Source organism: Pseudophryne corroboree, chromosome 8 (genome assembly GCF_028390025.1).
Source record: "Pseudophryne corroboree isolate aPseCor3 chromosome 8, aPseCor3.hap2, whole genome shotgun sequence".
Classification (NCBI taxonomy): domain Eukaryota; kingdom Metazoa; phylum Chordata; class Amphibia; order Anura; family Myobatrachidae; genus Pseudophryne; species Pseudophryne corroboree.
In genome coordinates this window covers 249163721-249177238 of record NC_086451.1, presented here as the reverse complement: position 1 = coordinate 249177238, position 13518 = coordinate 249163721, and the positions used below count along the sequence as shown (strand labels likewise).

General features: G+C 50.1%; 1 protein-coding gene across 1 annotated transcript in view; it reads right to left on the bottom strand.

Moving 5' to 3' along the window:
* MAGT1 (magnesium transporter 1) overlaps positions 1-13254 on the bottom strand; it is a 112733-nt gene extending 99479 nt beyond the window's left edge. The window contains exon 1 of the mRNA XM_063937172.1: positions 13016-13254. Coding sequence (XP_063793242.1) covers positions 13016-13099 — 84 coding nt within the window. The 5' untranslated portion in view covers positions 13100-13254. The remainder of the gene's footprint in view (positions 1-13015) is intronic.
* Positions 13255-13518: the final 264 nt, after the last annotated feature.

Sequence of the window (13518 nt, the reverse complement as noted above, 5' to 3'; positions counted from 1 at the left end):
AGCCTCCCCCAGTGTAGCACATGGGACAGCTAAAAGCCCAGCAAATACAAAACTCATAATTTCCTCGGAATTTCCTGGTATAGGGTAGTGCAGGGTAGCATTCACTGCACTTACCTGCTCCGTATGACCCAGACACCACTGTCTCCTGGGGTAGTCCCGCACGACCTGCTCCCTGGTCTGCTCACGCCATCTCAGTGTGGGTTCCATCAGCCGACTGCTCGAGCTATCCACCCTGTGCCCCAGTCGCTGGCTCTGCGAATCTCCTCTGTATCAAACTTCAGGTGCCAGGTTGCGTAGCTGGCACCTGCCCTGGGGCTCATCCTGATGGGACAGGGCAGTCTGTAGAATGGTGGCTGCTGGTGCAAGAGTCCGCACTGTAGGACTGTCTTCTGGTAATTCCAGCACCTCCTTTATTACCCGCATCCGATCATCGGGTGTCGCGCCATCTCCCAGCGCTTCTAGACGGGCCTGTAATACCTCCGGTGTCCTTTCAAACGTTTCTCCAACCTTCCCCTCTCCAAGGGCTTTCAGACGGGGTTACACTAACCCTCGGGATCCCATCTCCGATCCTCCGCTCTCCCTGCGGTTACTGGCATCGAATGTCCCGGCTGAAGGTCTCAACCATTCCGTCACTTGTTCCTCGTCGTCCGAGTCCTCCTCCTCATTATCAGGGTGTTCTCGATCCCATAGAACTAATCTTGCAATTAGGGATTCCTTTACATCCGTTACGGTCCCCTTAATACCGCGCGCTCGACAGACCATATGCAGGAATCTCTTGTTTAGGTTTTTGTACACCTCTGTTTCTGCCTCCATACTGCTGACTTTCCAAACGTACTAACAACTTTTCAGCAAGATACCTGGCTACTGTGTGCCAAACTGTTTACAAGGCTCTTAGGTGCCCTCCGCTGACACCTCTCGCAGCCTTACCCAGGGTAAACTGGGACTGAGTGATCCCACTGCTGCCACCAATTGTGAAGATACGGATTCTCAGATCACTCAGGTAAACAGTTTAGTAAAGTGGCAACTGCCCTTTATTGTAAATATACACACACAGTACACAATAACATTATTAATTACAAGCCAGGATGGTATCTTACTTACTAAGTCCCCACAGTAGTTTAGAATTACAGTCTCCAGATGTCACATGCCAGCAGTAGTTCTGTGTCCCCTGGTCTGGGATACCAGCTCACACAGTGCCCTTTGCCACTGACGGCACCGCAATGCCTAGTCAGTGTCTCTACTCCAGAGGTACATATACTCTCTCTGACCTTCTGTGTAGATCTCTCCCTCAGTGCACGTCCAGTAGCCTCTTGAAACCAGTGTATTCCAACAATGCTTCTAGGCCTCAGCACACTGGCAGCACTCTCTTACCAGTAGCTTTCAGAAGCCAAACACATCACTCCTCTCAGGCCAGGAACTTCCGTGCACTCTCTTCTTCAATAGCCTCTGTTATCCTCAAACCTTTCTATGTCCTACCATAAGGCGACACCTTCTGGCTCTGTATTGGGTGGGTTACATTAAAGGGGCTGACTACAGAACACTTTCAGATAGACCTACTTTAACATGCCCAGGCATGTCCTCTAGCACACAATAGATGTTAATTAAATGAACTTTAATTAATCTGATTGTGTGGCCTGTAATCCATTGTCTGGGGAAGAATGAGGGGGGTGTATGGACTGACATCTGAGACTGGCTGTATCTACCCAACAGCAAACACACAGGTTATCAAAGCAGTCACATGGGGACACACACACACATTATTTTACAAACTATAATACAATAACCAGTACATTCATATATATACATCTTCATATGCATTCTGTACAAAATATCAGGCTAGACATATTAATCCCTGATAAGCACAAACACATATAACAGAGGGATAATGTTTCACAAAAATATGTGATGTCCAGTTCTATTGGGAATCCAGGCAGCATGCTGTATAGGTGATAACCAAGTTCTGTCCTGTCTCTTTACACTAACGCACTGAATCCAGAAACAGGCTGGCAAAAAGTACTCCTTATGAGCCAGCTGCGGCTGCATCCGTTACAGCCATCATGTCTATTTGAGGAAGTCCCCACTGACTTGTTATCTCTGCAAAAACTTCTTGATGAAGTCCCCACTCTCCTGGATGGAGATCGTGTCTGCTGAGGAAGTCTGCTTCCCAGTTGTCCACTCCCGGAATGAAGACTACTGTCAAAGCGCTTACATTATTTTCCGCCCAGCGAAGAATTCTGGTGGCTTCCGCCATCGCCACTCTGCTTCTTGTTCCGCCTTGGCGGTTTACATGAGCCACGGCTGTGACGTTGTCTGACTGAATCAGAACCGGTAGGTCGCGAAGAAGATTCTCCGTCTGACGCAGGCCGTTGTATATGGCCCTCAACTCCAGTACGTTGATGTGTAGACAAGCCTCCTGGCTTGACCATAGTCCCTGGAAGTTTCTTCCTTGTGTGACTGCTCCCCATCCTCGGAGGCTCGCGTCCGTGGTCACCAGAACCCAGTCCTGAATGCCGAACCTGCGACCCTCTAGAAGGTGAGCACTCTGCAGCCACCACAGGAGAAACACCCTGGCCCTGGGGGACAGGCTGATTTTTTGATGAATGTGTAGATGGGACCCGGACCACTTGTCCAGAAGGTTCCACTGAAAAGTCCTCGCATGAAACCTGCCGAAGGTAATGGCCTCGTAGGACGCCACCATTTTCCCCAGTACTCGAGTGCATTGATGGACCGACACACTTTTCGGTTTCAACAGGTCTCTGACCAAGTTCTGGAGTTCCTGGGCTTTTTCCCCTCGGGAGAAAAACCCTCTTTTGTTCCGTGTCCAGAATCATGCCCAAGAAAGTCAACCGGGTCGTTGGAACCAACTGTGACTTTGGTAGATTGAGAATCGAGCCGTGTTGCTGCAGCACTCTTAGGGAGAGCGACACTCTTTGAAGCAACTGTTCTCTCGATCTCGCTTTTATCAGGAGATCGTCCAAGTACGGGATAACCGACTCCCTGCCTGCGCAGGAGCACCATCATTTCCGCCATTATCTTGGTGAAAATCCTCAGGGCCGCGGAAAGCCCAAACGGCAACGTCTGAAACTGGTAAGGACAGTCCTGTACCGCGAATCTCAGGTACGCCTGATGAGGAGGATATATGGGGACATGAAGGTATGCATCCTTTATGTCTAGTGACACCATAAAATCCCCCCCTTCCAGGCTGGCGATAACCGCCCTGAGCGATTCCATCTTGAATTTGAACCTTTTCAAAGTACAGGTTTAGGGATTTTAAATTCAGAATGGGTCTGACCGAGCCATCCGGCTTCGGGACCACAAACAGGGTTGAATAGTACCCCTTCCCCTGTTGAAGTAGGGGAACCTTGACAACCACTTGTGGATGACACAGTTTTTTTAAAACTCTCTCCCTTTCTGGGGGGGAAGCTGGTAAGGACGATTTGAAAAACCGGCGAGGAGGCACGTCTTCGAATTCCAGCTTGTAAACCTGGGATACAATTTCCATTGCCCAGGGATCCACCTCTGATTGAACCCAGACGTGGCTGAAGAGTCGAAGACGTGAACCCACCGGGGCAGACTCCCTCAGCGGAGCCCCAGCATCATGCGCTGGATTTAGTAGAAGCCAGGGAGGACTTCTGCTCCTGGGAACTAGCCGTAGCCTGCAGTTTTTTCCCTCTACCCTTACCTCTGGCGAGGAAGGAAGAGCCCCGACCTCTTCTGGACTTATGCGACCGAAAGGACTGCATCTGATATTGTGGCGTTTTCTTTTGCTGAGAGAAAACATAAGGTAAAAACGTAGATTTACCTGCAGTAGCTGTGGCAACCAGGTCCGTGAGACCTACCCCAAATAAGTCCTCACCTTTTTAAGGCAAAACCTCAATATGCCTCTGAGTCGGCATCACCCGTCCATTGGCGGGTCCACAGGGCTCGCCTAGCAGAAATCGCCATGGCATTGGCTCTTGAACCCAGTAGGCCAACGTCTCTCTGAGCATCTCTCATATATAGGACTGCGTCTTTAATGTGATCCAAGGTCAATAAAATGGTATCCCTATCCAGGGTATCAATGTCAGCTGACAAGGTATCCGTCCAAGCCGCCACAGCGCTACAAACCCAAGCCGACACTATTGTCGGTCTGAGCAAGGCACCCGTATGTGTATAAATTGACTTCAAGGTAGTTTCCTGCCTGCGATCAGCAGGATCCCTGAGGGCTGCCGTATCTGGAGACGGTAGCGCCACCTTTTTGGACAAGCACGTTAACGCCTTGTCCACCCTGTGCGAGGATTCCCACCGTACCCTGTCCTTTGCTGGGAAAGGATACGCCATAAGAATTCTCTTGGGAATCTGCAGTTTCTTGTCTGGAGTTTCCCAAGCTTTTTCAAATAACTCATTCAGCTCATGAGATGGGGGAAAAGTTACCTCAGGCTTCTTTTCCTTAAACATGTGTACCCTCGTGTCAGGGACAGAGTGGTCATCTGAGATATGCAAAACATCTTTTATTGCAATAATCATGTAAAGAATACTTTTGGCCACCCTTGGGTGTAACCTCGCATCATCGTAGTCGACACTGGAGTCAGAATCCGTGTCGGTATCAGTGTCTGCTACTTGGGCGTTTCTGAGACCCAGAAGGGCCCTGTGACACAGTTAAAGCCATGGATTGACTCCCTGCTTTCTCCCTGGACTCTGCTTTGTCCAATCTCTTATGTAATAAAGCAACATTTGCATTTAAAACATTCCACATACCCAACCAATCAGGTGTCGGCGTTGCCGACGGAGACACCACAATCATCTGCTCCACCTCCTCCCTAGAAGAGCCTTCCGCTTCAGACATGCCGACACACACGTACCGACACCCCCACACACTCAGGGAAATAACTATATGGAGACAGTTCCCCAATAAGGCCCTTTGGAGAGACAGAGAGAGAGTATGCCAGCACACACCCAGCGCCACCAGACCCTGGAATAAAATCCCAGTTAGGACATCGCTTTTATATAAAAATATATACAATAACACTGCGCCAATTACATGTGCCCCCCCCCCCCCCTCTTTTTTGCCCTCTGTGACCGTGTTCAGCAGGGAAGAGTCCGGGGAGCCAGCTTTTCTGCATGTGCTGTGGAATCAAACCCCGCCCCCTCAGCGGCGGGCTTCGGTCCCGCTCAAGTAATCAAAAAACTGGCGGGGGTTAATAATATACTGCCTCCGCAGTATCTGTACATCTGCCAGTGTCCCTTGAGGCTATTAACTGCTGCCCAGGGCGCCCACCCTCACAGTGCCTGCTGTTGGTTGTGTGTGTGTGTGTGTGTGTGTGTGTGTGTGTGTGTGTGTGTGTGTGTGTGTGTGTGTGTGTGGGAGCAATGGCGCGCAGCGTTACCGCTGCGCGTTACCGAACTGAAGTCTTCTGCCGCCTTTGAAGTCTTCTTTCTTCTTCTACTCACCTGGCTTCTATCTTCCGGCTCTGTGAGGAGGACGGCGGCGCGGCTCCGAGACGAACGGCGAGGGTGAGACCTGCGTTCCGACCCTCTGGAGCTAATGGTGTCCAGTAGCCTAAGAAGCAGTGCCTATCACTTAAGTAGGTCTGCTTCTCTCCCCTCAGTCCCACGATGCAGGGAGCCTGTTGCCAGCAGTGCTCCCTGAAAATAGAAAACCTAACAAAATTCTTTCAGAGAAACTCAGGAGAGCTCCCCTGTAATGCACACAGTCTCCTCTGGGCACAGGATCTAACTGAGGTCTGGAGGAGGGACATAGAGGGAGGAGCCAGTGCACACCCAAAATTCTAAAGTTCTTTATAGTGCCCATGTCTCCTGCGGAGCCCGTCTATACCCCATGGTCCTTATGGAGTCCGCAGCATCCCCTAGGACGTAAGAGAAAATATAATTAAGAACTATCTTCAGCATAAAGAAGTGAGGATATGGGCCCCACAGACACTTGATCTCAACACCATCGAGTCTGCCTGAGAATACATGGAGACAAAAGAATTTGAGTAAAGGGCCCTACAGACTGGCCAATTGCCGGCCGACGGACGACCCGGCGGCTGGGGTGAAGTTTCTTCACTCCCCCGTCATGCGGCCCCATAGCCCTGCATGCTAATATGGTCGATATCGTCCATATTGGCTTGCATGCATGCATAAAAAAGCCGGCACCAACAATAAACGAGCGCGGGGCCGCACATCTTTCATCGTTGGTGCCTACATACTGAAAGATATGAACGATATCTTGTTCATTAATGAACGAGATCATTCATATCTTTCAGTGTAATCGGCCAGTGTGTAGGGCCATTGGCCTACATCCACAGATCTGTGGTTAGTTCTCCAAGATGCTTGAAACAACTTCCCTGCCGAGTTCCTTCAAAAACTGTGTGCGCAAGTGAGAAATGTGTGCTGTTTTGGTCACATCAAATATTGATTAGACTCTTTTGTTAATTCACTTTTCATTTTGTTAATTGATAAAAATAAACTAATAACACTTCTAAAATAAGATTTTACTTACCGATAAATCTATTTCTCGTAGTCCGTAGTGGATGCTGGGACTCCGTCAGGACCATGGGGATTAGCGGCTCCGCAGGAGACAGGGCACAAAAATAAAGCTTTAGGATCAGGTGGTGTGCACTGGCTCCTCCCCCTATGACCCTCCTCCAAGCCTCAGTTAGGATACTGTGCCCGGACGAGCGTACACAATAAGGAAGGATTTTGAATCCCCGGTAAGACTCATACCAGCCACACCAATCACACCGTACAACTTGTGATCTGAACCCAGTTAACAGTATGACAAACGTAGGAGCCTCTGAACAGACGGCTCACAACAATAACAACCCGATTTTTTTGTAACAATAACTATGTACAAGTATTGCAGACAATCCGCACTTGGGATGGGCGCCCAGCATCCACTACGGACTACGAGAAATAGATTTATCGGTAAGTAAAATCTTATTTTCTCTGACGTCCTAGTGGATGCTGGGACTCCGTCAGGACCATGGGGATTATACCAAAGCTCCCAAACGGGCGGGAGAGTGCGGATGACTCTGCAGCACCGAATGAGAGAACTCCAGGTCCTCTTTAGCCAGGGTATCAAATTTGTAGAATTTTACAAACGTGTTCTCCCCCGACCACGTAGCTGCTCGGCAGAGTTGTAATGCAGAGACCCCTCGGGCAGCCGCCCAGGATGAGCCCACCTTCCTTGTGGAATGGGCCTTGACAGATTTAGGCTGTGGCAGGCCTGCCACAGAATGTGCAAGTTGAATTGTGCTACAAATCCAACGAGCAATCGTCTGCTTAGAAGCAGGAGCACCCAGCTTGTTGGGTGCATACAGTATAAACAGCGAGTCAGATTTTCTGACTCCAGCCGTCCTTGAAATATATATTTTCAATGCCCGGACAACGTCCAGCAACTTGGAATCCTCCAAATCGCTAGTAGCCGCAGGCACCACAATAGGCTGGTTCAGGTGAAACGCTGACACCACCTTAGGCAGAAACTGAGGACGCGTCCGCAGTTCTGCCCTGTCCGAATGGAAAATCAGATATGGGCTTTTATACGATAAAGCCGCCAATTCTGATACTCTCCTGGCTGAAGCCAGGGCCAGTAGCATGGTTACTTTCCACGTAAGATATTTCAAATCCACCGATTTGAGTGGCTCAAACCAATGGGATTTGAGAAAATCCAAAACTACATTAAGGTCCCACGGAGCCACTGGGGGCACAACCGGGGGCTGTATATGTAGTACTCCTTTTACAAAAGTCTGGACTTCAGGAACTGAAGCCAATTCTTTCTGGAAGAAAATCGACAGGGCCGAAATTTGAACCTTAATGGACCCCAATTTGAGGCCCATAGACAATCCTGTTTGCAGGAAATGTAGGAATCGACCCAGTTGAAATTCCTCCGTGGGGGCCTTCCTGGCCTCACACCACGCAACATATTTTCTCCAAATGCGGTGATAATGTTGTGCAGTCACCTCCTTCCTGGCTTTTACCAGTGTAGGAATGACCTCTTCCGGAATGCCTTTTTCCCTTAGAATTCGGCGTTCAACCGCCATGCCGTCAAACGCAGCCGCGGTAAGTCTTGGAATAGACACGGTCCCTGCTGAAGCAGGTCCCGTCTTAGAGGTAGAGGCCACGGATCTTCCGTGAGCATCTCCTGAAGTTCCGGGTACCAAGTTCTTCTTGGCCAATCCGGAGCCACGAGTATCGTTCTTACTCCCCTTTGCCGTATAATTCTCAGTACTTTTGGTATGAGAGGCAGAGGAGGAAACACATACACTGACTGGAACACCCACGGTGTTACCAGAGCGTCCACAGCTATTGCCTGAGGGTCTCTTGACCTGGCGCAATACCTGTCCAGTTTTTTGTTGAGGCGAGACGCCATCATATCCACCTTTGGTTTTTCCCAACGGTTCACAATCATGTGGAAGACTTCTGGATGAAGTCCCCACTCTCCCGGGTGTAGATCGTGTCTGCTGAGGAAGTCTGCTTCCCAGTTGTCCACCCCCGGGAATGAACACTGCTGACAGTGCTATCACATGATCTTCCGCCCAGCGAAGAATCCTTGCAGCTTCTGCCATTGCTCTCCTGCTTCTTGTGCCGCCCTGTCTGTTTACGTGGGCGACTGCCGTGATGTTGTCCGACTGGATCAACACCGGCTGACCCTGAAGCAGGGGTTTTGCCAGGCTTAGAGCATTGTAAATCGCTCTTAGCTCCAGTATATTTATGTGAAGAGACATCTTCAGGCTTGACCATACTCCCTGGAAGTTTCTTCCTTGTGTGACCGCTCCCCAGCCTCTCAGACTGGCATCCGTGGTCACCAGGACCCAGTCCTGTATGCCGAATCTGCGGCCCTCTAACAGATGTGCAACCACCACAGAAGAAACACCCTTGTCCGTGGCGATAAGGTTATCCGCTGATGCATCTGCAGATGCGATCCGGACCATTTGTCCAGCAGATCCCACTGAAAAGTTCGTGCGTGGAATCTGCCGAATGGAATCGCTTCGTAAGAAGCCACCATCTTTCCCAGGACTCTTGTGCATTGATGCACAGACACTTTTCCTGGTTTTAGGAGGTTCCTGACAAGTTCGGATAACTCCCTGGCTTTCTCCTCCGGAAGAAACACCTTTTTCTGAACCGTGTCCAGAATCATTCCCAGGAACAGCAGACGTGTCGTCGGGTTCAATTGAGATTTTGGAAAATTCAGAATCCACCCGTGCTGTTGCAGCACTACTTGGGTTAGTGCTACTACGTCTTCCAGCTGTTCTCTGGACCTTGCCCTTATCAGGAGATCGTCCAAGTAAGGGATAATTAATACGCCTTTTCTTCGCAGAAGAAACATCATCTCGGCCATTACCTTGGTAAAGACCCGAGGTGCCGTGGACAATCCAAACGGCAGCGTCTGAAACTGATAATGACAGTTTTGCACCACGAACCTGAGGTACCCTTGGTGTGAAGGGCAAATTGGGACATGCAGGTAAGCATCCTTCATGTCCAGGGACACCATAAAGTCCCCTTCTTCCAGATTCGCTATCACTGCTCTGAGTGACTCCATCTTGAACTTGAATTTTTGTATGTACAGGTTCAAAGATTTCAGATTTAGACTAGGTCTTACCGAGCCGTCCGGCTTCGGTACCACAAATAGCGTGGAGTAATACCCCTTTCCCTGTTGTAGGAGGGGTACCTTGACTATCACCTGCTGAGAAAACAGCTTGTGAATGGCTTCCAATACCGTCGCCCTGTCTGAGGGAGACGTTGGCAAAGCAGACTTTAGGAACCGGCGAGGGGGAGACTTCTCGAATTCCAACCTGTAACCCTGAGATACTACCTGCAGGATCCAGGGGTCCACCTGTGAGCAAGCCCACTGCGCGCTGAAATTCTTGAGTCGACCCCCCACCGCTCCGGAGTCCGCTTGTAAAGCCCCAGCGTCATGCTGAGGGCTTTGCAGAACCCGGGAAGGGCTTCTGTTCCTGGGAAGGAGCTGCTTGCTGCCCTCTCTTACCCTTTCCTCTGCCTCGGGGCAGATATGACTGTCCTTTTGCCCGCTTGTTCTTATAGGACCGAAAGGACTGCGGCTGAAAAGACGGTGTCTTTTTCTGTTGGGAGGGGGTCTGAGGTAAAAAGGTGGATTTCCCGGCAGTTGCCGTGGCCACCAGATCCGATAGACCCACGCCAAATAATTCCTCCCCTTTATACGGCAATACTTCCATATGCCGTTTGGAATCCGCATCACCTGACCACTGTCGCGTCCATAAACTTCTTCTGGCAGATATGGACATCGCACTTACTCTCGATGCCAGAGTGCAAATATCCCTCTGAGCATCTCGCATATAAAGAAAAGCATCCTTTAATTGCTCTAAAGTCAATAAAATACTGTCCCTATCCAGGGTATCAATATTTTCAGTCAGGGAATCCGACCAGACCACCCCAGCACTGCACATCCAGGCTGAGGCGATGGCTGGTCGCAGTATAACACCAGTATGTGTGTATATACTTTTTAGGGTAGTTTCCAGCCTCCTATCAGCTGGATCCTTGAGGGCGGCCGTATCACGAGACGGTAACGCCACTTGTTTTGATAAGCGTGTGAGCGCCTTATCCACCCTAGGGGGTGTTTCCCAGCGCGCCCTAACCTCTGGCGGGAAAGGGTATAATGCCAATAACTAGTTTGAAATTAGCACTTTTCTATCTGGGTTAACCCACGCTTCATCACATACATCATTCAATTCCTCTGATTCAGGAAAAACTACAGGTAGTTTTTTCACACCCCACATAATACCCCTTTTTGTGGTACTTGCAGTATCAGAGATATGTAAAGCCTCCTTCATTGCCGTGATCATATAACGTGTGGCCCTACTGGAAAATACGTTTGTTTCTTCACCGTCGACACTAGATTCAGTGTCCGTGTCTGGGTCTGTGTCGACCGACTGAGGTAAAGGGCGTTTTACAGCCCCTGACGGTGTCTGAGACGCCTGGGCAGGTACTAACTGGTTTGCCGGCCGTCTCATGTCGTCAACTGATTTTTGTAATGTGCTGACATTATCACGTAATTCCATAAACAAAGCCATCCATTCCGGTGTCGACTCCCTGGGCGGCGACATCACCATTACCGGCAATTGCTCTGCCTCCACACCAACATCGTCCTCATACATGTCGACACACACGTACCGACACACAGGGAATGCTCTATTGAAGACAGGACCCCCACTAGCCCTTTGGGGAGACAGAGAGAGAGTTTGCCAGCACACACCCAAGCGCTATAATATATATGGGAACAACCCTATATAAGTGTTGTATCCTTATAGCAGCTTAAATATAGTAATATCGCCAAAAAAAGTGCCCCCCCCCTCTCTGTTTTACCCTGTTTCTGTAGTGCAGTGCAGGGGAGAGTCCTGGGAGCCTTCCTCACAGCGGAGCTGAGCAGGAAAATGGCGCTGTGTGCTGAGGAGAATAAGCCCCGCCCCCTATTTCGGCGGGCTCTTCTCCCGGAGTTTGTGAGATCTGGCAGGGGTTAAATACATCCATATAGCCTCTAGGGCTATATGTGATGTATTTTTAGCCATAAGAAAGGTATTATACATTGCTGCCCAGGGCGCCCCCCCCAGCGCCCTGCACCCTCAGTGACCGCTGTGTGAAGTGTGCTGACAACAATGGCGCACAGCTGCAGTGCTGTGCGCTACCTCATGAAGACTGAAAAGTCTTCTGCCGCCTGTTTCTGGACCTCTTCAATCTTCGGCATCTGCAAGGGGGGTCGGCGGCGCGGCTCCGGGACCGGACTCCATGGCTGGGCCTGTGTTCGATCCCTCTGGAGCTAATGGTGTCCAGTAGCCTAAGAGCCAATCCATCCTGCACGCAGGTGAGTTCACTTCTCTCCCCTAAGTCCCTCGATGCAGTGAGCCTGTTGCCAGCAGGACTCACTGAAAATAAAAAACCTAAAAACTTTTTCTAAGCAGCTCTTTAGGAGAGCCACCTAGATTGCACCCTGCTCGGACGGGCACAAAAACCTAACTGAGGCTTGGAGGAGGGTCATAGGGGGAGGAGCCAGTGCACACCACCTGATCCTAAAGCTTTATTTTTGTGCCCTGTCTCCTGCGGAGCCGCTAATCCCCATGGTCCTGACGGAGTCCCAGCATCCACTAGGACGTCAGAGAAATCTTATTACTTTAAAGCATTTTTTCCACAGTACTGTACAGTATATTGGAACATTGTAAAGCAAAACACTCTCTGTAAAGTGATACAGAATAAAGCTGGGTACACATTGGAGTGATGGCTACTCATGCGGACATCGGAAAGAATGCCCTTGATCCCAGATTCTGTGTACACACTGGAGAGACTTTAAGGAAGGACGTAACGACCATGTTCTGTCCTTCATACCCACAAAGTCGCTAGCAATATCGCTAGGTTTGATGTGCTGAACAGCAAACCTAGCATCCATCAATAGCGACCATGGGAGTGCGCAATCGTCCCCATACACAATGAGCAGTATTCAATTCTTTCCGCCCCCTTCCACACCTGTTCTGTTTCTGCTGACGGGCGTGGTATGGGGTAGCGAGGCGCCCAACCCTTAACGCAGCTGAACCTGATTACTATGCACGCTATATGCATAACAGGGATCACTTTAGAAAGGAGATTGAGCACGACCTATCATTAAAATACCACCCATTGAGTGATGTAGGCAATTTGTCATTACAAAACGGCAAAGTGGACGACATGGCTCCACTGTGTACCCAGCTGACGTGTGCGCTGTATAAATAATACCCCTTTCACACCATAAGTTTACTGCTTGCAATGTGTGCATGGTCTCGGCAAACGCACACTTGAAAATACACAGAGCTAGGCTAGCTAACTGCACCTTGGGAGTGTGTATACCCTGCAAACAAGCCAATACATCCCAATAGAGTGAACACGACTGCTGCTAAGTAACCAGTACTCAGTCAGTGGTCTCATCAGTGTGACTGCGCTGCACCAACAATGAGGCCATCAGTGCCCCTATGATACATTACAGCAGAGACAACACAAACCACATCACTCACACACCCCCAGCCAGACCCACCTCCTTTTTCTTCTGTCCGTCAGAGAGACCCCCGCACAGAGCGAGCAGGATCCCCCCAGCCAGCAGCACTCGCGCTGACGACATGTTCTTCTCCCCGGCTAAACTTTCCTCAACCAGGAAAGAGAAGCAGTAGAAGCAGTAGCAGCAGCAGCAGGCGTGATTACGTCATTACGCCAGCGGGATGGACGTCAAAGGTTCCGTTGTCTGATTGGTGGACGCGTTGTGAGCGGCAAATCAGTGGCCGTTTAGCTGTTACTGTCCTATTTGTCAGCGGCATAGTAGGAGGAGCCGCAGTGCCGGCAATGGTCTCGTGCACATCAGTGACAGCTAGCTGACGGCGCTGCTTCCTCGTTCGCCTGAAGGGAAAACGCTCTGTGACTGGTAATAGCTGTAGCGGCTTATACAGTGGGGAGCCGCCCGCGGGAAAAGAGCTCCGTTGTGTTAGTGAGAAAAGCTGTTGTGTAGAAGAAATTTCGGGGGAGCTTTACTGCGGGGGACATGCT